At 41.6% G+C, this 26,594-nt stretch overlaps 1 protein-coding gene across 1 annotated transcript; it reads left to right on the forward strand.

Moving 5' to 3' along the window:
* Positions 1-24,955, forward strand: LOC148340326 (bone morphogenetic protein receptor type-2-like). The gene is made up of 13 exons (XM_088290808.1): positions 1-965; positions 14,370-14,555; positions 15,313-15,492; positions 17,103-17,210; positions 17,386-17,477; positions 17,787-18,017; positions 18,472-18,586; positions 19,908-20,068; positions 20,162-20,309; positions 20,412-20,548; positions 20,829-21,001; positions 21,094-22,433; positions 23,849-24,955. Exons 1-13 carry the CDS (start codon positions 884-886, stop codon positions 24,100-24,102), a joined length of 3,207 nt encoding a protein of 1,068 aa, XP_088146934.1. The 5' UTR covers positions 1-883; the 3' UTR covers positions 24,103-24,955.
* Positions 24,956-26,594: the final 1,639 nt, after the last annotated feature.

The following is a 26,594-nucleotide window of genomic DNA, read 5'->3' on the forward strand; positions in this document are numbered from 1 at the left end:
CTCCTCCGCCCTCCCGACGCCAACCCACAGCAACACGATACCGGAGACGAGCGGTCCAAACAAGCCTGCAAATAAATGAGGCGTTCCCATCCGCCCAGCCTGTCTGTCTGTCTGCCTAACGGAGCTCCAACGCGTCTAGAACGAGCGCAGTCGAGCGCCCCGGGGAAGATCAGCTCCAGAGATAGACGCCCCCCCCCCTCACCGTCGCTTGCAAGCTCCCGAGTGCTGTTTTTTGGGGGGTTTTTTTCGTGTGAGGAAAGGAGGAAAAGTCACTGCGTTTGGAAGCATTCCTCTCTTTAAGACTGAAAAATAAGCTCAGACGCTGAAGAGGAGGACGAACTCGCTAGCAGTTGGCTAACGTCGGCGAGCTTCCATAGCATTTAGCCATCTAGCCAAGCTAATTGGCTAACGTGTAATTACATAGGAACGTCCTGTTTGCAGTGCAGACGGTGGACGAAATAATTCGGTTTACACTCGAGAATGGTGTATGGATAATTCAGTGGAATATGCGTCGTATTAAGCGACGATTTTCGTCTTTAGCTAAGTTTTTAGAGCAGGAGACGGGCTTCCAGTGGCTAGCATGTCAGCTTGTAGAGATGTCTTGTTTTCGCAATTGCGTTTTATATACGCCAAACAACTCGAGCGCATAGATTTTATGCAGGAATCAATCACGGGACGGCGTTAACTTAAGTTGATTTCTCCCCCTTGACGGCACAGCGAACATCAAATGTACATGCCAGGAAGAGCATTTCGACGAATTGAGCTGACCCGAGGACTGAAGGAAGATACATTTGTGTGATAACTGCAAATAGAAGAGGACCAGAAAGTGCATCAAGTGTGTGGATTAGCTCCAAGAGAAAGACCAAAGTCGATCTTGACGATCATGCCTATGGGTCGAACTACAACCATGCAGTGTTTTGCAAAATTCGGCTTTTTCCTGGCTCTTCTCCTTACTCCGGTGGCTGGTAAGTGTTTTAGCTGTGTATGGATTATTGTCTTGTAAATATTTAATGTATGTACTGTAGTTTACACCAAACACGCCACTCGATATCACTTAGTGTTGTTCCGTTTTTAAGTCCCCACAGTGCTCATTTTCTCAAATCCCTTCCAAATATCATCTTTCTGTCTGCCTCCATCTCTGAGATTTCTGCAGGGCTCTCTGGAGCTCATCTCGTTGTTGTCCTGTAGCCTTCAGAGATAACTCATCTTGAGCGCTGAAGCACATAGCCATCCTGGCTCCTTTTGAATCGTTCTGTGTACAAAGGCCTGGAAAAACACTGCCAAACATACTGCAGGCCTTGTCTGCTAAGTTGTGCCCCAACCCCCCTTTGCCAGAGTCTGGGTTGAGGCCAAGCTTCTGTGAGACCTTGAGCATGATAAGATACTCGCTTGGACCGCACTGAGATGGAGGGACAGTGAATGCGGAGAATGTGTGGGAAGATGGGAAATATATGTACGCATATATTTACACATATATGTACACTTATATATACACACATAGTTTTAAGTTTTAATGACAGACTGATTACATAGCTTGGTCTGCAGTGATGTGCAGCGATTGGTGCATTTATACTGTAAATGTATTAACCTCAAGACATTCTTAATTTTACGCTGCCCTTCCTGCTTTTGGTATAGGAATGAGAATAGATTAATATCTAGATTATTTTAATTAACATGCTCATGGTTATGCCTGATGTTTACTTTTAGCAGGTACGTGGTTATCAGCGCCATAAAAAATGCAGGCAACGCTTAATTATATGCAGAGGTAAAACAATTAATCGATAAGTAATCGATTATCAAATTAATCAATAATTATAATTTATAGCTAAAGAATCTTTGCAATACCTTTTTTTTATTTAAAAATATCCAATGCAAGGAATTTCAACATCTCAACGGTAAATATTAACCCATTTCTATGAACCTATGTGAACGCGAACTGATTATCTTCGTCTTGCATCAAAATAGAACATTTACATTTATTTTGGAAAACAGTGATGAACATTTTTTTTCTTACGTTACGGACCGAACCGGCAACTGAATCCTAATTGTTATTTGTGCGTTTTCTACGCTGTCAATTTGATATGATGTCCTATTTTTTAATAATTGCCAAAATAATATAATAATCATAATAAACAGATTAATTATTGAAATAATGGCTACTTGCAGCACAAATATGTGTAAATGCCCAGGGAATGTTTAGTGTGCAAGAATAAAACACAGTGTACCATGATCACATGCACTGTTGTATATAAAATATGCATTGAAAATCTGATGTAGAAGAATGTTGCGTGACCTCTATTACGAATGCACCAGTACCACTTTTTCAGACAGAGTAAAAATACGACTACTTACTTTTGAGTACTTGTCGATACTGAGTACCATTACTTGATAATGCCATGAGATTAATACCGTCATTACAACTTGATAACATTAAGAGAATAAATCCCATATTACCAAAGTAAAGAAAACAAAATTCATCATTACAACTGTGAACATATTGTGTGTATGATCCAAAACATTCCAATACAAATGTGAATTTCCATTATATTGTCATGGACAGAAAGAAATATACAAATCTACTTTCATTTACAAAGTACATGAACACAGCTCACGCCTCAGCCATTACGTGACTGCCAGCATAAACATGAATGGTAGCTGCACTAAAAGCAAACAAGCATTAAATACAAGACAAAATGCAGCAAAATTGACACACAAGGTCCATATACACGACACAGAAACAACTTCACAAACAAATTCATGTTTGCGTTCACAAAATGTGAAGACAGATCACAGTTTGAACTCATAACAATTTCTAAAAGCTGTCATTATCATGTTCCACTGTAAAATCCGAAACGCAAACAGAATACGAACACGTAATTCTCAACTGTTACGCACCGTAAAAGGAACGCGACTCGTCACTCATGTGCTTGCGGAGTGGGCGACAGGGCTGGCAAAAGTTGATGGTTGGCGGTTGAATTGGCAGCTGCCTCAATCAGTGGCCTTTGGATTTGTCATCCATTTTGTAGAGCTAACAGTGTTGTCGCATGTGGAGTTTCTATTCACTCTCTAATACACACACACACACGATTGTCAATGCTGTTACCTTGTGTGTATCGGAACATTTTTACAAGAAAACTGGTATCGGTTTGGGTGCATCACTAGCTTGTATAAACAACCACAGAGATGGCGTGATCTTGCAATGTGGATGACACAAACACATTTTTAAAGTTGTTTGGAAAGTTGTCTGGTTTAATTAAGACTGGATTAGAGCAATTTAAAGCAAATATTAATATTGCAATGTCATTGGCAATATAGTATGGCTTGGCCAACGTCGATGATAAAAGGATGCTGTTGCACATGAGTTGGACATTTTAATGTCTGTGCGTCAATCCCATTTCAACATTGTTGTTGGCTTTTATCTGCTAAGTATTTTCAGGGTCTGATTGTGTGTCAATACAAATCTGTTAAAGGAAGTCATATTTTTGCGGTACCGATGGATGTGGAAAAAACATGTTTTGATTACATTATGACCTCAGTATAAAGTTGTGAAAATGTTATTTTACATATGGATCTGGTTGAACTAAGACAGAATCATTTCCAATCGAGTCCATATACTGTATGCACATTCTCAATTCTCAATATATTAATTATTCACACAGATAGTGATATTGTTTTCAAATGGAATGATTTCCCTATGATTTTAGTCTGTAGCCAGCACCGAAAGATGGTTACTTTTCGCAATTGAACTGGATGTTTTACTTAGCGGTACCTGGGAATCGATACTCAACTGTATAAATTTCCGTCCTTTTGGTCTGTCGTTTGTGGTGATAAATGTTCATTTATTTAACGCTACTTAACAATGGCGTAGTGATGGATTGTCAATTCCAGTTTTGGTTTGGCTTGATAAAATGATAGCCTGACAATGACGGACAGGTGGCCCAGCCGCTGGCAGAGGATGAATAACAAACTGGCAAAATGTACTGACCCGTCCACCTTTGCAATTAAGCTATTGCTGGTCCATTTAACGTGATACTTATAGTTTGGGATGATTTGTGTGACCTAGAAAATTAAGAAAAATGATCTTTTTGCCCTTATCCCGCTCAACAAATTGGCCGATCATCTTGCCCGTCTTAGTATTTTTCTATGATGAAATAATGATGACACTGAATGGAATTGGTAAAACTATTATGTGAGCATCGGTGTGTACCAGCATCCAAAAATTGTTTTGGGATTCAATATTTGGGGTATGGCACACAGTTTGTTTTGGTTTAGCTTCTGTTTTTCCCTCCAAGTAGGAAAAAGTATTGAGGAGACGAGTTAGGTATGTAAAGAGAAGAGTAAAACACAATGACAATTTCAAATATACAATCCGAGGAAGCGAGGTTGCTGATAATGTAAGACATACGAACAGTTGATGATCATCCTCACGCATTATTGCAAATGTGACAAGATGCTCTTATGTAGATGCACCATTTGAAAAAAACTCAATATAATTTGTGTCACATATCTTTTCATTTCAGGCTAAATGTTGATACATTACCTGTTTTTGCTCTCTTCGACAAATTTTAATAGTCACAGCAATATTGGAGATCTAACAAACACTTTAGCAAATGTTTTCTGTGTTAAAGTGTGTCGATAAAGACTTCTAAATAAAAATGTGCAGCTGCACATTAAATATAAATTAGAAGTTGATTAAAAAAGTCATTATCGGTCAAAAGTCAGCTCTCAAACAAATTACAGCGATGAAGTGTAATTACAGGTTTTCCCTCACTGCGAGATATCAAATAGTGCAAAAAGCAATGAAAACAATATCAAAACAAAAATAGCGGCCCATTAGTTTGATAGAGTAAAATTTTGGAGTAGATTGTTTTAATCCATAGCCAGTAATTTTTTGGGCATATCTCTTAAATTTCCAGTCTTTTCTAGGTATGCACAGCAACACATTTTTTCTGATGGTATGGACAGTACTTGATTCAAAATACAAATACTTGTTAATGCCATTTCCTCTTGTAATCGTGTTGAAAATGTGTTCAGAAACATAAAAAATGAACATTTTGTGGACGTGACGAGTTTTTTCAGATGGCTCCAGGTCCCCTTTGCGGGAAGCTTTACTGTATGTGCGGCTGGTGAAGTGCTTTCATCTCTCTAGTATTATTTGGAGTATGAGTACAGATACAAAAGCATCAATCTTTTCAACGACAATAACTATTGGAGTGCCATCACGGGTTTGCCTCCTGCAAGGCTTGCAAAGAAAAGTGTAAATGGCTACTGATACAAATCTGTGTGGGCCGTCTTGACAAATTTTGAAGCGGTATTAGGTATTATTTTTTTTACAATAGTATTGCATCTATCTCAAGTGAAACACTCCAGCATATTTGAACGTATTACAATTATCCAAGCCTAATTTTGGGGCTTTTGCAACAACAGGGATGACCCTTTTGATGCCCTCTTCGGGAGTTACAATTCTCACGACTTTTGGGGGCTTCAACGTTCCATCCGAATAGCTAGACAGCAGCACTAAATAAAACATATCCGTCAGAGAGGGCCGCTCCAACTCAAACCGCAGTGGGATGAGAGAAGTGGAGAGATTGCTGTAAAACAAGTCAGCTTTTTCCACAGAAAGTTCAACAAGCAAAGGCGAAGCGTGTTTATATGATTTGCCGTGACGACTTCTGTCGCGCATCAGGGAGGAATAACTAGAATATCATGCCGCAAAAGCAAAGTTGAAGAACATGAGTTGACCAAAATTGCAAAACAACCTTCAGTTTGAATTCTGTGATGTGTGTATTCTCAAATAACACCCCACATTACTACAACAAATACAAATAAATACCACTTCATTGAGTCACAGGAAATCTAAATCTTATGTGTTCATGTAAATGTTTAAGTTTTTAACTACTTTTTATCAACAGCATAATATCACAAAGACGACTAGAATGTGTGTTTTAATCTTTTGATTCACATTTTCAAATATTATTCGAGAGTGTGAGATGACTTATTGAGAAGGAAAAGTGTGGCTTGGATTTGCAAACTCACTCCAATGTTTACTTCACACTGTTTTAAGGGCCCCGGGGCCATTTGCAGCCCGCGCTCGAACACAGCCGACCTTCTTCCTGTTAACATTCTTGTGACCAATCGGAGAAGAGAGTTGCAACCAGTTGTTTGTTTTGATGCGTTCTGGCATCAGAATTGTTTTTTCTAACCAAACTATGTAAGTAGGGATTGAATTGCTGAAAATATATATTTTGGGGTGTTCAGAATCAAACTTACAATAGGCACGCTTTTGGCACATGTGTGCCGTTTACATTTCTGTGATCATTCAGATTACTAAATTAAGAAAAATGACAACAAAATGATGTAACAAAGTTTTATAAACTGTAGAAACACGATGCATCTTTACCATATTGATCGAAAAGCAAAAGCTTTTGAATATAAACAATCTGCTCATGATTCCGACCATGCAAGGCAAACTAATCTGTGAAATTTAGTGGAGAGAATGTCTTTGCTTTGGCTTTCATGGCTTCGTGTAAGACTTGCTCATTAATTCTTTTGTTGTAAAACACGGTGGCACCACACTGACTGGGAGATCCTTTACCATGCAGCAAGATAATGACCCAAAACACACCAAAGGGCTTTGTAAGGGCAACAAGTGGAAGTCTTTGGGCTCTGTCTTTTGCCAGCTCAAGAGGCGATTGACGGCAAGTAAAACTATGAAAGGTAATCCCACCAAATGTTGTGGGTTAGTGAAAATAGTTGCGGTTCCAAAATGAGACAGTTATCTCAATCTTAATGAAGCTATACACCCCACCCAACCCACCCCGGTTATATATTTTGTCTTTCAATGATGTTTTTATTTCAGCGGCATGTGGCAGTCATGTGCACTTGGCGAGAGGGGTAACAAAAACGTTGCTTTTCTTCTCTCTCTCTCTCTCTCTCTCCTCTGCCTCTCAAATTGTACGATTATATTTAAAGTATTTCATATTGAAATCAGATTACAGATACAGTATCACAAGAAGGACCTAGGGCAGATTTTCAACAGCCGCCTTTGAAGAATACTAGCAGTACCAGCATGGATTGCGGTTGGAGACGTACATATGATTTGTAATACAGTGTGTTCACACTTAATTTGATTGTCTGCTTCAAACAAAGCAGAACATTTTGAATTCATCATTCATCTGAATTTGTTTTCGGGAGCTATTTTCACCAGTTCAAATCGAACAATGTTGTTGTGCAACTACCAAATGCAAATTTGCTGTTTTCATAATTTCCAAAAGTACAGTTTTTTGGGGTTTTTTGGGGGTGGGGGGGTGTTCACTTTACATTGTCACATATTTACATATTTCGGCTTTACGTAACCAAATGTGAACCAACCGTAAATTGAATTTATGTTTGTTTAGTTCATTGAGTTTCGTCCAGTTTTAGCTTTAGTTTTGGATTATGCTTCATCGGAAAATTGCAACTACTAAATGTTACTTGGTTGTAATTTTGCAGTAATATGTAGGTTTTGTACAGCTCCAATAAAAGTCAAATTGTGAGACTGCAAGCAAATTAAAAATACATTACTTGTTGTGGTGAAGTGTATTGTAATGCTAACTTTGCAAGTGATGTTCATTTTTTCAGCTATTTTAAAATCTTGCCTCAATTTTAGTCCAGTTGTAATTGTTTTTTTTTTATCACATTTAGTCAACCTCATCCTGTTTTTATTCAGTTTTAGTCAAAGAGAAGTTGTGTATTTCAGTCCAAGAAAACATCATTTTATTTGTCTAGCTTTAGTCAACAAAATCGGTCAACATTTTAGACTAGTTTTAGTCAATTACCTTTTTATATGAAAGTATAGGTTAAAGTTGTTTTGCATGTGGCGTATTATTTCATTTTATCCAGATGAATTATTTTAGTTCATTTTAAGTTTTTAGTTAGCATCCATGTGTCGCTGAACAGCTGATTTGTGTTCACTATAGTTTGCTTGCAGCTCCTACATGTGCTCATATTTCTGTCTGCTTTTACACAACTTGTAATCCAACTGAAACCATAGTTGTCCGACCAGTATAACGACTCTCAGTCAACCCAAATAAATCTTCACAAACAATTATATCCACAATCGTTAGTTTGCTGTTGACTTAAAGTTGTTGTTGGAGCATTCTAACCGTTGTTTTAATGTTACGTTATGAACAATCACCACCAAAGTGCGAGGTGTCTTTTAAATTGTGTTTTTTTTGTTTTCCAGCCACCTTGTGCCCCCATTCCTTCTCTTTGACTAAATGAAGCAGAAGGATTTTTTTTCTCCACTTCAATGTAGCGGAAACATCTTGATGTGTAGCGTCTTCTCTTTCTCTCGAACCCCGTGCAAAGCATGGCCATTAATGCTTTACTTACGCTGCGGTTATTTGGAAGTCAGTCAAGAAAGTGGTACTCCACACCAAGAAAGCATATTATTTTTGTCTGGTCTTTGAACTAAAATTTCCATAGATTTTAGCCCATTCTTTCTATTATAAACTATATTTTCATCTCTTCTTCATTAATCCACACAAATGCATAATGATTTTGTACCACTTATCATTTATTAATGGTGGTTTTAGTCTCGGTGAAAAAATGTGCATTGTTGAACATATTTTTGTTTAGTGTTCGTTAACGAGATAAACATTTCATTGAACAAAAATCAATAATTTAAGAGTATTTCTTATTGCTTCGGTTTTGAGAGGCCCAAGTGCCGTGAATTGAAGCAATATTGAGCTCATAGGACTGTAATCATACAACCAAGTTAGGACTTCATTTGAATCTGGATTTCTGACCCATTCTTAGAAGCACAATTTGATTCTCTTTAAATAAATACATTTTTAATCAACATATTGTTGTGATATGCTATAGTTAATCCAATAAAATGATAAATAGAACCGCACAACTGCTTGATTTTCATCTCGGTTCACAACTGCAACACCGAAAGGCTCGCCTACTCCTGGAGGATTGGCAATTTCTGAGTAATTAGTAGTACTCGTCATGTTTCCTCCTCTCCTCTTCTCCGCTTCGCCTCATTGAACAAGCATTAGCGGTGTCCACAGTTTCGCTCACTGCAGTCAGATGACCGTCACCGGGAAAAGTAGTCGCATGACACGCAGTAAGAGGAGGCTTGCGAAAGAAATGTATCTTTGATCCAAGGTTACATTTATGAATTCTCTTTATGAAACAAAAAAAAGTTATATATGAATCTGTCACTTAATGTGACAACCTTTCTTCATAACGCTTTCACTACCTTTTAAAGAGATACAGCATATGCCAAAGTCCCATGTCCGTTAATACTTTATAAGACTGCTATACAATATCAGCGTCCCACTTCACTTCATTCTGCCATGCAGAAGTTTTAATTCAAGCATACACGAAAAAGTAAAATAATTTTGAGTTTAGTAGTTTGGTTTCAACCAAAGTATGTTTATTTTTTTCTTTTTGTACACCTGTCCTTCAAACTATGTTCTCATATGATTAGTGGCACTAAAGTCTTTGGGGCATGCTGCCTTTATATAAAAAATAAATATATATATCGCTGGCTTTGAGCCGGAACCTCCTCAGTCACGATTGTTGTACATGTAATATATTGTCTAAAATGTATTCTATTTCTCACTCCAAACGTATGGGCGTTATTTTTATGGACCAATCTAACGTGTTGAAAATGGCCTGATGATACTGTGTTAATAATGGTTGAACAAACATGCCATTTTTTGGGTGCTGCAGGTACAAGAATTCTGTCCGACGTCAACAATAAGCGTGTAATGAATCAAATAACTTCTTTTTTGGGTCCCCTGATGCTTAAACCAAAAATGATATCAATTACAAGCAGAATAGGCAGCAATTGGCAATTCTTTTGTGTGTGGGGAGCTTAGAATGTCATTAATTTTGTGTTCAAATGCAAAATAATAATACATTTTTAATCAAAAATAAATATTTTTTGCCAATTTTAAAAAGGATAATATTATCCAATAAAATTTGCCGGGCTCTACACTACACACCCAAAAACGACTACTATGAATCAACCAACTCTTTTTGGGATAGGCCACTGGTGATCACCATGTGCTTTGTTCATAAATCATCCGAGATTATCCCCTGTGCCCCTTGTTGAGTAACAGCACACCACCTCAGTCATCTGTTTTCATCACATATTTGGGAAAGTTTGGGTATGGAGTGTGGCTAGGGGGGGGGGGGGGGGTGGAAGCCCGGTTGTGGTACAAAAGCATTGTGGTCAGTAATCGTGGCCCTATGATTTGAAGGGAGTGTAAACTCTGGGATTAGCATAACTGTACCAGACCCAGACAGACACAGACAGAGTCGTGGTGGTGTTTTAAGGGGGTGCTAGTCTTTACGCAACAGATGGCACGGATTAAGAGTGTGCTTGCCCCCACCTCATCTCTCCCATCCTTAAACAGGCTTGAAATATTGGGGGTGTCAGCAAAGGCCTCTGAATCCAACCCATCCCACCTCAGCAACGAGAATGCACCCAAACAACAGCCGTAGAAGGTAGATTAGGGCTGATAAATAGCTTGACTTTCCGCAATAATAGAAATTTCAGTCCAGAGTGGTAAAAGTAATAACCTAAAATATTGAGTTGCTAGGAATTTAATTGAAATTCTTTAGGGACATAGAGTGGCTTTTTTAGTTATGGCTGAATTTTTTTTAAATCTCTCAACAATTCTCAAATTTGAAACCTTATTATAGGGGGAAAAAACAATTCTGATGGTCAGATGCTGCCCATATTACCTTTGAAAATGTTTATTATTTAGAATTAATGAGATTTATGTGAAGTCATTTATAATAATTAAAATTATTAAAAAAACATGTTATATTGATCACTTATACAACAGCCCTAGAAAATCACAACATCCCATTACTGGTGAGCTCTTTTTCCAACAGCAGGCTCACATTGTCCTTGGGGGCTACCTGGTGCCCACTGGTGTCGACAGTACCATAATGTGCATAAGATATGCAACCATGAATTTGCATTTCCCCTCACGAGACTTTAAGGGGCACCCAGTAGTATTTTAACTGCGGTATCTTGCATGTCTCCTATGGGCCTTAGCAAAAGGGTCAGATTAGATCTGTTGTTTTTCAGCAATGAGGCTGAGCGGAAGGGGTTGTTTGAGGGGGAGTGCGGGGGCACCAAGGGCTAGTTCTGTGGAGGAGGGTTTACTAGCCTGGAGTGGGGGTAGACGGACGGAGGGGGTGAGTATTAACAAATATCTGGGCCATGGGTAACCACTAAGTGCCAGCCATCGTCCAATGGGCAAGCTACACCCGAGCCTTTCTCTCTCATGTGTCACGCTTCACTGGGTTTGCCTGCACACTCTAACCCACTATCCAGGACAGCAGTAGAAGCAGAGCTCCAGCTCTGCAGAGCAGATCCAGGAGCAGAGTCTGCCATGACCAATCACTGATAAACACTGGGATTGGCATCCAACCAGAAATGTTCCAAAGAGATTGAAAGAATTTAGTCAAAGAACCATCCTCCGTCGAGCAAAGCTTCCTGGAGTGTTCCCGTAGTTGAAATTGCAAATAAGTAAAGCCTTGTTGCAGCCAGGGTTTGAGCACAATTCTGTGGCTTCGCTGTTTATTGCCTCAGCATTTTATTTAACAATCTTTTGCTTTTAGTATGTACATGCATACATGCATAGGCTAACTGCCATGTTACCGACTGTCCTGAATTTTATCCTATCAAAAAATTGGACAGAATAATCATCTATTCAGATCAACTACATTTTTAGTTAATGACAAATCAACCTATTGGTTTCCTTGAAATATGCTTCAGTTTGGTTCAAAAGCAGGCTCTAACTTGGGCTCTCATCACAATTATTTACAAAGGTCCCACCGGGACTGCGGTGTATCCTGTCTCCCGAGTCTCTCACCGAAGGAGTGGAGGCATATCTAAAAAGCCCTTGCTAGCGCCGTTCCTTTTTTTAAATATTCGGAACAGCCAGGACATGTTGTGGGCGTTACGGTTTGGCATTCCAGGATTTCCGTAACATTTGCCATCTCTGTTCCTGTTCGAGTAGAGTATGACTTTTGTGATCTTCAAATTATGGCTGCTGGTAAAGGTGATCCCCCCCCCCTCCCAAGCTTATGTTCAAGTATAGACAGGAAAAAAAATTACGAGACAAAGGTGATACTTGTGGATTCCCGTCAAACCATCTTTAGCCAACAAGGTCAGTCTGTTTGTTTTACCGTCTCGGGTGTTGTCACTGGCTGTTCACTTCCTTCTATTGTTTCTATATATTTCCTCCATTGCAGCATGTATCCTAATTTCCGCTCCTCCCTGCAGCAGGACATTTCTAGTAATTTCGAAGCATAGTCAAGGAAATGGATTCATGGAAGAAAGGATTTTTTTTTTTTTTGCACAAGAAATTTATCCTTATAAGAAAGTTTAAGAACTTTATTATTCATTTCGGAATAAGAAATAATTTTTTCCCTCACAGAGCCGCACACAGTTTTGAAGAGAACATTTTACAAAAACTAATTGTGGTAAATATAAATGGACAGTGGTAAATAATAATAATAATAATAATAATAATAATGCCTTTATTAGTCCCACAATGGGGAAATTCGAGATTCGAACCCAGGCCTCCTGGGGAGACTGGGTCCTGAACGCGGCGCCTTAGACCACTCGGCCATCCTGGCAGCCACGAGATTCGAACCCAGGCCTCCTGGGGAGACTGCGTCCGGAACGCGGCGCCTTAGACCACTCGGCCATCCTGGTGTGTAAGTGGTGATTTTTTTTTTTTTGCGTGAAACCTTCCCCTATAATCAATTCTCTTATTAGCGCAAAAGGCAGTGTTTTAAGCGACACTTAATAAATCGAAACATGTAAAAAAAAAAATAAATAAATAAAAACACGCACTAGCACTAAACAGGTTTACATTGGCCAATCTGATGGCTTTTCATGTGCATGGCACATGAGAGAAACCCCCGTCGACCACTCTACCAGGCTAGCTTGACCTTGAGCAGAACACATCCACCCTTGCCTCCATAAGAAGTGCAGGCCCCCACACCCTCCGCCCAAACAGGGGAAAGGGAGGATCTGTTTATAGGACATACAATATAGCATATCGTGTTTCTTATCTCACATTATCCATGATGCAGATGCATGCAGACCCACACACTGACTTTGGCTCAACCTTTTCTACTCGGCCATCATTTTAGCTCCGCTAAAGTGCACACCAGCAAGTGAACAGTTTTCTTTCGTGCTCATTGTTGATTTCAGAGCAGTGTTTGGATGGGCTGTATTGTACTCGTGGGGGGAGGCGATATGGGCAAAAAAAAAGAAGAAGAAGAAGAATTTGACGGTATTTGACAAAAAAATACAGTTAATCTGCCGCAGAACAATTATGGATGGACTGTTTATGAACAACTCTTGTTTATATTTTAAATTGCTTCATTTTTTACTACAAAGTTATAACACGTGCAGAATGTGGTTTGGCAATGTCTTGCTGACATGAGCAGGGGCGTCCATGAAAACAACGTTGCTTGGATGGCAGTATATGTTTCTCCAAAACCTGTATGTACCTTTCAGCATTCATGGTGCCTTCACAGACGTGTAAGTTGCCCATGCTTGTTTCACTAACACAGATGCTGGCTTTTGAACTTTGCTCCATAAAATTCTGGATTGTTCTTTTCCTGTTTGGCCCGGAGGACACAAAGTCCGCAATTTCCCAAAACAATTTGAAACGTGAACTCATCAGGCCACAGAACACGTTTCCGCTTTGCATAAGTCCATCATAGATGAGCTCGGCCCCAGGGAAGTCGGCGGCATTTTTGGGTGTTGTTGACAAATTGCTTTTGCTTTGCATAGGAGAGTTTGAAGTTGCACTTCCGGAATCAGAATCAGAAATCAGAAATCCCTTTATTGTCATTGTACTCAAGTGTGCAACGAGATTAGAGAGCTCCCCTCTCCAGTGCAATACAACAATAATTCAGATAAATATATAAATTAGATAAATAAGGGAATAGTTAGTGCAATGGAAAATAATACTGAATAGGGTCTACACACTTCTGTGTGGGTTCTGACCTTTACGCTAAAAATTAAAAAAAAAAAATGTAAAATGTCAGATGTTGGAATGGATTGTTCATATCCCAAAAGAAAAATGCATTTTGTCCGGAAATAACTGTTTCCAGTATAGTGATAAACCGCGATAACATTTTAAAGGACTAAGACAAAACCTGTTCTGTGCTGAATATGTTTTGCGCCACTCACAGTGTTGTTTGTTTTCATCAACTAAAACATTGCAGTGTGGATGAAAGGTCAAAACACACTTGTGATGAGTAGATGTTCAGCAAAAGCACTGCACTTTTGAATGTGATTCATACTCAAGTCCCCATCCTCTGTCTCTTTGTAGCGGCACAGGGCAAAGAGCGAGAGTGTGCCTTCACAGACCAGCAGCAGCAGTCGGAGGTGGAGCGAGTGGCAGGGGGCGAGGGCCGGGTCTCGCCGGAGAATACCACCATCCGATGCGCCAAGGGAAATCATTGCTTCGGCTTGTGGGAGAAAAGTCCACCGGGTGAAGTCCGACTAGTCAAACAAGGTAGGACGGAGGGCAGACTGGCAAAATAGGCTAAAGTGCCCATTTATGATAATCACAATGATGTTACGATTACTGCATTACTACATTCAAGTGCAGTATACCACTCATGCATCGTTTTTCATTGTGGCTTATGTTACATAAATCAGGGCTGACTTCATATGGGGCAGATGAAAATAAAACAAAACTGGTTTGAAAATACACACGGAAAGCGTTTGATTTTTATCTCACACTTGGAGGAAAAACATAGTCTACAATTCCCTGAATCCTGCTAGCATGCCACCGCTGGCAGATGTAAAAAATGTATAATAGCCTTGAAGCGAGATTGAGATGATAATGTAACCAATCATGTGCGTCAGTGGCCGCGTGGGTTTTTGGGATGGCTGTATGCAATTAGTATCCAGAAGTTTAAAAAACTGTTGATTATATATAAAAGAAAACCAATTGTTCATTTGTCATATTATTTTTTTATTGTTTAATAAAACATTTTCTTCAGGTAACAAAAAATTGCTCCTCAAAATTAGAAAGTTGCTCCTCAAATTAAGTGATTGATTAGCAAAACTGCTTCACCAAGACAAAAAGTTATTTCGAGCCTCGTCTTTTGTGACTGGAACCTTTTTGACACACCTCAATATTTAATTCACCACAGTTGATAGTCCCTTCCGAGTGGGCAGTGACGCGAAATCACAATCGGACACTTGGATTTAAATTCAGCCCTTGTAATTTCTCAATATCTGTGTTGTTGTCAACCCCCGACCAGGTTGTTGGACCCACCTTGGCGACCATCAAGATTGTCGCGATGACCGCTGCGTGGTGAACAAACTGTCTCCTCAGACCCAGAATGGGACGTACCACTTCTGCTGTTGCGCCAGTGACATGTGCAATGTCAATTTCACGGAGGACTTCTCGCCTCCCAGCCCCACCACTGCACAGCCAATCTGTATGTGCACACGCACACTCATGCACATTTACAGTACAGTACATGCTAGCAACTAACTATGGATCATAGATTAAGACAATTATACACTTAACAGTTAACTGCCAGCAAACTGGCCAAGTAGCTTAACACACGTGTTGAAATGCTAAATATTTTCAATAATGTGCCATGCACGGACACCTCCAGTCGTCATACGTTGAAACGTCGTCAGGCAAAGCAAGCCCATGTATTGCCCATTGTTCCTTCTTCAAGGTTTCGCAGTGAATAAAACGCAGTGTGTTGTGTGTGTAGGGGCAGGTGGCGGAACACACACGCACACGAGCATTCATGTTGCCACTCCACATTCCTCGGAATGCAAGGCGTCTGTGTTATCAGTCTGTCTGCGGGTGGGTTGGCGACTGTTCCGCTTAGCAGACAGGTGACAAGACAAACCCGAGAAGAAGTCAGAAATAATGATCGGATGTCTTCAATTAGTTTTGGTATAAACATAAGATTTGATATTGACCTGTACTTACTTATTGTTAAGTTTCTTTCAAAGTTGTGTAGTCTAAAAGGTTAAAATGTTCAAGATTAACTGGAGAACAAGATGGCACAAGTGACATTGCGTTTTTTCCAGAGAGGGAGCCATTTACTTTTTGTCTTATCTGTGAAAAAGTCTGCAAAGTCATTGTGTGATTTATTGGACAGTAATTTAGAAGCGACTGATGCTGTGCTACACTCGTTTACTTGCCGATGATGTCATAAGCCTCCGGCGTACACTACCTCTCTAGACATGAGCGACGCGCTTGCGTTAAAACGCTTTTTGGGACTGTCGAATGTTAATTTTTGTTATTTTGCTATTCAGTGTGCTTTGATGGGACGCAAAATGCAACATTTGCCTGAAAAACTGTAATGCAAAACCGCTGATTTCAAACCTTGCTACATGTGCTAAATAGTTTGTTAAAATGGCCTTGTTCAATTAAGATGCGCTCCTATCTATTATCAACCTTGCAAATCAATTTTAGGTTGGATTATGTTGTGCAGCCCCTTGGCTGCATCTGGCGCAGGGTGACTTAAATGCAGGGTACAATGAAATCTCAAAACAATCAAGGCATTCTGGAGCAGAGTGTGCTGCTCTCTGCTTGAGCTTGGTTTCAGTCACAGGTCATGGATCCTCCCACAGCAATAATGACCCAAAACAATCAAATGAAAATATATGAAAGAACTGTCTTACCATAGGCCCTGATATCAATACTATTCCCCGCCTGTAAGAAATGATGCATGGAGTCCGCAGAAGGCAATTTTCAAACCTGAAACTGTTGGATCAATGGGCCCATGTGCATAAATCTCGCTGTGGGTGACTGAAATTGTTTTATTGCATCAAAAAAAAAACAACATTAATAGAACCAGGCCATTTTATTCGGGTTGCTTTGAGTGCTTTGAAGGTAGAAATGTGCTATGAACGTTACCATTCTAACAAACATCAACATCATTGATATGAATCACTTTTTAAATCTCAATTAATATTTAAGGAGGAGTTTGAGATATATTTTGGAAATTGTCTATTTCGGCCAGTTCTGCTTTCTTATTTTCTCTTAGCATATGCTTATTTTTTTAATCTGTCGTCCTTGCAGACCCTCACACTCTGCGCTATGAAGAGACAATAATCATTGCCTTGGCAACCGTCTCTGTGCTGGCCATCGTCGCGGTAGCTGCTTTCTTTGGTTACCGCATGATGCGTGGTGAGTTTCCATGGCGCCACGTTGAGAGCAAAAACAGACCACATTCAGTAGCTAAGTTTGTTAAATGCTTTGGTGGGGTCGTAATTGCTGGAATAAATGGGATCAGAGAGGACCTTCTTTAAAGTACTTTGCGTGTATGCATGTTTTTTTTTTTGTCTCATTTTTTTTTTTACAGGGGACAGTAAGCAAGGTCTTCACAATCTAAACATGATGGAAGCTGCTGGTTCTGAGAGCTCTTTGGACCTGGATAATCTCAAACTGCTTGAGGTCTGTTCCTGGGACAAGATAATTTTTTGTTCCCTAGAGAAAGGATACTACTTATTCTGCATAGCACTCTAAGTGGGACAATTCCCTTTCACTTCCAACATCACTGATTCAGCATTCAATGGGTCTCATTTCAGGACAGGCTTAAAAAAAATGAAAACATAAAAATGATCCATCAGAATTTCGAGAATTATTCTTGTTCATTGACAAATGGATAAATTACTTACATTTTTCAAGTTTATGTTCAGCACTGTAAGCCAACTGAGAATTCTTTTTTTTCTCTGTTATCCTTCCATTCCCCTGTACTTGTAGCTGATTGGCCGGGGACGATACGGCGCTGTCTATTGCGGCTCCCTCAATGAACGACCTGTCGCCGTCAAGGTCTTCACCGCCAACAACCGTCAGAACTTTCTGAATGAATGTTCCATCTACCGGCTACCGCTCCTGGAGCACGACAACATCGCCTGCTTTGTGGCTGCCGATGAGCGGACGGGCCCGGAGGGCCGCACCGAGTACCTGCTGGTCATGGATTACTACCCACACGTGAGTCAAGTGACCCGCAGTGTCCTTTGGCAATCAGTGGAACATGCAGTGGAGTTGCAAATATGCGTCTTGCTATGAAGACATCGCAAAGGCACCTCTTATGCAATGGAGTTCATGATAAAATAGAACTAAAACAGGATGTATTTACAAAGTTTTGATAAGGTAATAGTAAAAAGGCGAAGCTTAATGGAAGCAGAATTATTTGCTCTGATAAACACAGTGATGAAATGTGTGTCATCACCTGGATGTGGCGCATGCGAACCGGTGAAATCAGCATGTCGCTTGCCCTTTGTCGAGCAGTGTTGTGAAGTGACAAAGACTCAGCGGTTTTCTCCACACACGTCGCAACTCGTTTTGTCAGAGCTCAAGAGCGACGCGGACAATTTCTTTGACTTTGCTGCCTCATCACCTTCACATCTCAAGACGGTGCCCCTTTTTCTTGGTCCTACCTTAGGGATCTCTGAGCCGCTACCTGAGCGTTCAGACCAACGACTGGGTCAACAGCTGCCGGCTTGCTCACTCCGTCACTCGTGGATTGGCGTATCTGCACACTGAACTCTTCAAAGGAGGTGAGCTGGCGAATACCACACACACAGGTTTTTGGTCCCTTTTTTTGTTTGTTTTTATGAGTTAGGCAGTTTTATTCGAATTATTCGTGAATCCTGCTCTTGCAGCCAAGAACTTAAGCCGCTTTACAGCCTGCACAGTACAACTGCGTGTGGGTCTTGGTTCACTTTGCATCATCGCATTTGGGCAAACGCACACTTCCTTGCCGCCTGCACGGCCAGGCCAGACCTATTTATAGATTGGCCTCTCGCCTGCATCCGAGTCATACAAAATTGGAGAGAAAGATGAAGTGAACTGATGTGAATATTCCCCAGGCTCAGTGAAATCATTCTTCTTAGGCAGAACTGACAGCCAAACAGAGCTACAACTCCTTTGGTCCTCCTCATTCTTCTCAATCACCAGGAGTACTCATCACAGCAGTCAGCGAGGCTTACAAATAGGGAGGAAGAAAACGAAAAGCAGGTGAATGAGCAAGTGACAGGCGAAGACTCAAAAGGGAAAGCGGAGTTGGCTGCGGTAAATGGAGCTGCGATCAGGAGAATCTCTCTGGATTCCGTACATCTGGTCAGTAAGATTGCACAGGCAGAGGATATTAGGCAATCTGGTCATAATCCTATTTTTGTACATTTGATAGAGGGGATGGAGTTCAGCAGCCTATTAACTGCGCATCCTGTTTTGGTAGGATGTCAAGAAGAGAACATGAAGCAATATGAGGGAGATTTGATTGATGTTGTATGATTCAGTACAAATATAATGTGGTACCTTGACTTACAAGTTTCATTTGTTCCGTGACCAAAGGTTGTAACTTAATTTCTTCGTACAGTGCACCCCATTATTTACCGGGATAAGTTGCAGGCTGGCCCATGAATACCAAAAACCAGCATATAATTGATGCCCTTTATGAATTAATGGAGGAAAAAAAACAAACACTTGTATGGGGGTTTTGCTGTGTGTCGTCAATGGGGGCGTGGCCTATTGGATGGTCAGAAGCTCTGACTCCGGCACGACTTGGCGATTTGCCTTTTGACTAACATATGCTTCATGCTGGGTGAGCGTTTTCATTCTGTACTAGTGTGTTTGGTTGCTTGTCACATTCAATAAATGATTGAACGTGCATTGGTGCGTGTGGCTCTACGTTTCTTGTTCCCCAATTCACTGATAAGGCAGCGCAGCTGAAGTTTTAGCTCCCATGTTAGGGCACTGGTAGGTCAAGGTACCACTGTAGTGTAGCTATCCCTCCCTAACTGCAACTAACGTTCTATTTTCTTTTAATAGCGTAACGTCCCTAAAATGAGTGAATTTTCTTCTTTCCTCCTTTCAAAGACATGTACAAGCCAGCGGTTTCCCACAGGGACTTGAACAGTCGGAATATTCTTGTTAAGGCCGATGGCACTTGTGTAATCATCGATTTCGGCCTATCCATGAAGCTGACGGGTAACAGGCCAGCACGCCACGGGGAGGAGGAAAACGCCGCTATCAGTGAGGTGAGAGCGGACCCCTCGTAACAGATACTCGCTGGTGAATTGAAGTATTCCAAATGGAAATTTCATTTCCTTCCATTCTCAACCTCTTTGTAGGTGGGCACCATCCGCTACATGGCGCCGGAGGTGCTGGAGGGAGCGGTGAATCTGAGGGATTGTGAGTCTGCACTGAAACAGGTGGACATGTATGCGCTGGGCCTGGTCTACTGGGAGACATTCATGAGATGTACAGACATTTTTCCTGGTAAGACTTCACTCATACGCATGTACACGGATTCTTTTATAGTATGAGCATAAAAGCTAGTTCCTATTAAATTTCACCTCTCTCTTTATTTACCACCTGTAGGCGAATCTGTACCAGAGTACCAGATGGCCTTCCAGGCGGAAGCCGGGAACCACCCGACGTTCGAGGACATGCAGGTGCTGGTGTCGAGGGAGAAACAGCGGCCCAAATTCCCTGAGGCCTGGAAAGAGAACAGCTTGGTATGTGTGTATAGCAGGGCAGAGTCAGAAGGGGAGCAAAAGCAATTCCAGAATAGCAAAGCTCATAGGAAAAAAGCCTGCTAAATACAAATGTTTGATGTCAGTGAGACACAAGTTTGATCGTGAATGTGAGGAAAGGTTTTGCAACGTCTGTTCACTCTCAATTGGCAACAGGGCTCCATCCCAATAACCCCCAAATACTCTATTTGCTAAATATTTTGCAAGTTATGTATATTGTTTTCTGGCGATCACCATGTGTCTTTTGTCTCTCATCTGGCAGGCGGTTCGCTCTCTAAAAGAGACAATGGAAGACTGCTGGGACCAGGATGCGGAGGCCCGCCTCACAGCCCAGTGTGCTGAGGAACGGCTGGCAGAGCTGCTGCTCATTTGGGACCGCTCCAAATCAGTCAGTCCCACCCTCAACCCCATGTCGACCACTCTGCACAATGAGAGGTAAAAAGCTTAACGCCGTTTTTTTTTTTACCCATTTAAATGCCTGCTTGCTCTTTAAAACCGGAAATACTTTCCCCGCCGTTTCCATTCAGAAACCGGGTGACGCCCAAGTCTGGCCCGTATGCTGAGCATTCCTCCACTTACATCGAAGAGCATGAGGGCGTGGCCAAAAACACGCAGGCCGATACCATGACCTCTGCAGGTGGCCGAGTGGGGGGCGGGACCGGGGAAAGGAACAGAAATTCCATCAACCAAGAACGCCAGCAGCAAGCGAACGCCCGGCTGCCCAGCCCAGAGGGAAGCAGCAGCAGTGGGGCTTGCTTGGGTCTCAGAGGGAGCCCCTCCGCCTCCACCACAACCACCACTATCATTTCTGAGTCTGAGGGGCCTACGGGCTGTGCCACGGTCCCCGTCTGCCTCCACCTAACTCAGGAAGACCTGGAGACCACCAAGCTTGACCCCAAAGAGGTGGACAAGAACCTGAAAGAGAGCTCAGACGAGAACTTGATGGAACACTCGCAAAAGCAATTCTGCTCGCCAGATCCGCTGAGCCCGGGGAGTTCCAGCTTGCTGTACCCTCTCATCAAGATGGCGAGCGAAGCCTCGGGTACGTCTGAACCGGCCGCCTCCATGCCTGCCAGCGTCTTCCCTCTGCCCAAGCAGCAGAACCTGCCCAAAAGGCCGTCAAGCTTGTCCCTGCGTAGCAAGCCAGCCAAGAAGGAGTCGTCGTCCTCTTCGCTCAGGTTCAAGTTCGGACGATCGGGGAAATCCAACCTACGGCAGGTGGAGGGATCCAAGATTAACAGCGGCGCTGTAACGGGCCCAAACATGGATGCAGAAGCTCATCGAGACCCGGGCATAAATAATATACCCGCTCTACGAGACTCGCACGTTAATGGCAGCATAAATGGCGCCATTAGCGGTCACAACAGCGGGATTGCCTCCTCGGCGGCCATAGGCGGAGATGCGGGTTTCGGGGGATCCGGCGTCATTCCCAGCGGAAGCGGAGCTTTGCGGTCCGATGACAGTCGCCTCAGCCTCGGCGTCATCACGGCCAGCCCGGACGAACACGAGCCGCTTCTGAGCCGCGAGCAGCCAGATCCCAGGGACGCTTCGTCGAGCGAAGCCGCGTTGCGCTCGGCTCGACCCAACACCAACAACAACAACAGCAACACAGGCCATGGCCGGGGCGACGGCGAGAGCGGGGGTGAGAGCGAAGGCGGTGGGGACGAGGACACGTGTATGGAAGGAGGAAGCGGGGCTCCGACGGGACCCCCGGGAGAAAGCGCGGGGCCCGGCTCCAGTGCCTCGAACTTTCCCGTGACGGTCACCATGCGAGACGAATCCCTGCTCAGGCAGCCCAGAGTTCGCAGACCCGAGAGACCAAACTCCTTGGACCTGTCCTTCACCACACAGGACCTGGCCTCATTAGGTGAGACAAAGGCTGATTCTTCCAGTTCGCTGAATACGTCATTGCCCGTCAATACAGCGGTACCTTGCCTTGCCAGTTCCTCAAATTACAAGATTTTTCACGTTACAAACCGACGCTTGATTTCCTCTTTTTTTTTTTCCCCTCGCTTCGAGTTGTTTGCTAACTGTGGGGGCACCAACCACTGAATTATTTATCAAATATTGTAGTATTTGTGTATCCCACTGAAAATTCTGGCAAATAATTGAGTATCAACATTTTTTTATTCCTTTTTTAAAGAACAATTCTGAATAGACAAGAAAAAATCCATTAGAGCATTAAATAAATGATCAATTGTTTTTCTCTTTTAGATAATCAAAAACTTTCTTAAATTTAAAAACTGTATTTTCTTGCCTAGAGACATTCAGCAGACACTCCCTATCTAAGTTGTTGGAAGTATAAGTTGTCCTTTCACCCTAGACTCAATAATTAAGCCTCCCAACTAATAAACCAATAATTTTTGGTCTTCAGGTGCCTCCAACACCATTTTTATGAATGGAATATTAACATGGGATTTTTCTTTTTTTTTTTGGAACATTAACATCAAAAGACAAGGACAATATTGTTACACTTAGGTTTACGTCGCTGCAGTTCATCATGCTTCTAATCGAGTTTTCGGCCTGAATCTATTCCCTTCGACATCTCTCAAAAATCACAATGCATGAACAAGTGTGCCAAGTACTACAACTGTGAAACAAAAACGACATTCATTTGACTCAACTAACTCCAATTAATTAACATTTTTGAGAGCAAAAACTTGGATACCTCAACTGTCATTTGAAAATATCCGTTTTGTTTATCTGCAGTGGTGTTGTTGATTAATTTAAATATCTTGTCCCAGGTAAAGGAAAATCAAACATGTCCTGCCACATCTTGCATGCATTGTACGGAGCTCTCCTGATTGACTTTGGTGTTAAATGAAAGCCATATATTGTCCAATTTATTATTTATTATTTACGCCTCTTTCCAATGTATTTTAACGCCTCGTTCATGCATCCCAAAAGTGGGACGCCATTTGTGGTTCGGACTTTCCTCTGATAATTCGGTTTCCACACCAACACTCCGGCTGTTAAGGCTTTGAGGAGAAAATCTTAGACAACCAGAACTTTCCAGTTGCAATCAAGCTCATACCCTGTTGAACAAATTGACCCGATGAATGAAAACATTCACAGATGTCACCGAATTTGTGGTAGTGGGGTAGTGAGCAATCCACCGAGAAGATTGCGTGGGGGGCTCCCCTATTGTCTTCATTGACCATTTCCATATATTTCTCGGGGATATGGCTGAGCCCTGCCTCGAAAAGTAAAAGCTCACAAATAATTGACACCCCAAATCACCTTCACATGATGCTAATAATGACTGTTAATTGCCATTTGCAGGCGGCAGTTTGGGGCACCCAGACAGCGCTTTGGGCACCGGCGATAAGATCAAGAAACGAGTCAAGACACCGTATTCCCTGAAGAAATGGCGGCCGACCACGTGGGTCATCTCAACAGACACCCGGGGGCTCGAGGTTAACAACAACGGGTCCGGACGGGGCCACGGCCACGGCCACAATCGGCCCAAGTCCGCTTCAGCCATCTACCTACGTGGCGCAGACTTGGTCGGCGAGCGCGGCGACACACACGTGTGAGCGTACCGTAACCCTGGCGAAGACTGAACAAACCCACTGAGCTTTTTTTTTAAGGGGGCAGGGGTTGAGCTCAACTCAGAATCAGCAAGAGGAAGCTACGGGGAATCGTGGCCTAAGAGTCGAGATGTCCGATGTACAGTACACTAATTAAGGTCTCGCTGCTGTGTGTCTTTTCCGATGACATCATTTGCTTTAAACGCAATCCAAGCTATGCAGCGTTCTCTCCCGCTCGTCCGTTTTTATGCGGTGTCCCTTAATGTCCGCTCTTCACAAGCATCCAAGTGTTTTTGTTTTTTTTTTCTACGTGCACTTTGAGCCGATGAGATCGGCGTTTGGTCCTGCCCTGCCCGTCGTGACGCAACACCGCACGGAATTCAATCATTCGCTCAAGTTTGTTTTCATTCAAGCACAATGCCCGGTTGAAAAGAAGAAACGGTCTTAAAAGACAGAACAACTTTTTATTTGTAATTTTTTTTTTTTTTTGATTTTTGTATGCAAGACTTGTTGTCGTGGACTATCCATGTTTTGTATCATCACATAAGTTTAATTGTGCAATAGGATGTAGCTTTTAGATGCTTTTTATGTTTAATTCTATCTACTTTTTTGGTTTTTAAACATCAATCATATTTTGAATATGTCAATCTCCTTTGCACTTATGATTAGTCACAATCGTCAACCTCGGCCCACACCCCAGACTGTTGCGGAAATGCAAATGACAATCCTTCATTTTCCGTCTCTGGGGCATCTTAAGGGGGGGCACGAACAATCAAGCTCATATGAGTGGTTGAGAATATTGGGACTTCCCCCCCCCCCCACCCTCTTTCCACACAATCGCACCATGATTTTTTTTTTTTTTTTTAGTTCAATCTAAGGTTCTTGTCTCAGTGTCACCTGACTTCATGTTTGACTTTATGTATGTGACTGAATTAGATCCGCGAGACTAAAAAAAAAAAGAATTGTCCTTCTTGGAACTTTACTGGAAAAGAGAAAAAAATAGAAAGACAAAGAATACCAAACCCCCTTCCAAAGCACGCTGAATATTATTTGTGCTTCTATTGATCACATTGCTTAATGTTTGAATGGATGTTTCTATAGTATGTTTGTTTGTGTGTTATTATAAGTAATTTTGTTTTGCTGGATCCAGTCCAGCGCTGTACAGTCTATGTATGTTGTACTCATTCTGTATTCTCAGCGCCACTTCAGGATCGAGTAAACAAGATCTCATTTATGTTTTTGTAATCTGTAATTTGTATGCAAGAAAAAAAAATACACTATTATTGCATTTATTTGCATATTTTTATGGGATTCCGTGTTGCATTCAATGGACATGGATGACCTTTGATTCCATTGCTTCACGTTTGCTTGATACAATTTCCCTAAACCTTTTCAAGACACTATGGAAGAAAAAAATCTCAATAAATGTATGAAAACTTGGGGTTCGTCTGTTTAGGTCAATTGGGGGGAATGTCCAGTTTTATATTTATAAGTATTTCATTATGGTGCAGGGGTGGCAACCAAAAAATAAAGCATGGCTCCATGCTCCAGTGACCACATCTGAAAACAGGGGCGGAGCTACATGGTGGTCTAGGCGTAACCATGGCCACGCCTCGTCACTCTAGCCTGATTTTTCTGCATTTTTTACACGAATGCAGCATTCATTGATACTCTGCCACAAATTATTTCTATACACTATATATTTAAAGGTCAAACATGCTTCCCAGAAGACGAACAACGCATCACCACACAGCACCGAGGCATTTTGCCGGATAACAGAACATCAGTAGAGCAGCTCACCGGACAATAAGCAATGCATTTCAATGGCGACTATCGTTCCGAGGTTCTGTAAATGACGTCATTCCCGAAGAATACCGGAGATTGCCGAACAAAAGCATTTTTGTTGTTAGGGCGTTGCTGTGGGCCTAACTATGAATCTAGGATGTTTGGGTTAAGAAAAACTAGTGAGTATTCTTAAAATAGATGTATTACTCAAAATATGGTTAGTCAAGTTTAGTTCACGCTTAGTCTTTAATATGAAGCCTTGGTGCAGTAGTCTTTCAAAATAGCTTTATAAAAAACAATGTGTCATTAGTTGATTGATTGGTTGGTTGGTTTTAGTGTGATTAATATGTTAAAATAAAAATGGGTTTCAAACTGACCCATCCTTCTATTTCTTCTGTAAGCCATCCAGCCACAACATACGATTGTGTATATATACAGGTACCGAAACTTGAGATCCAACAAGAGGATCCACAAAATCATTTTAAGTGCATACACACTGTGCATATGGGGGCCAGAAGGTCAATTGAAAAAAAACGACTGTAAACAATTATTTCCTACCTTAACTTTAGGGCAATTAAAAGCTTGATGTGAAAACCAACATGCAATGTCTTTACCCTGTTATTTTTTCTCTTATTCAGATTCAATTCATTTTAATTCCTCCTCAGTCCAGCTATTATTTTTGTTTTTACTTTGTTGTTTTGTTTTGTTCAGTA

The sequence above is a fragment of the Idiotropiscis lumnitzeri genome, chromosome 3 (genome assembly GCF_059441095.1).
Source record: "Idiotropiscis lumnitzeri isolate Australia: NSW breed Sydney's pygmy pipehorse chromosome 3, RoL_Ilum_1.0, whole genome shotgun sequence".
Taxonomy (NCBI): Eukaryota; Metazoa; Chordata; class Actinopteri; order Syngnathiformes; family Syngnathidae; genus Idiotropiscis; species Idiotropiscis lumnitzeri.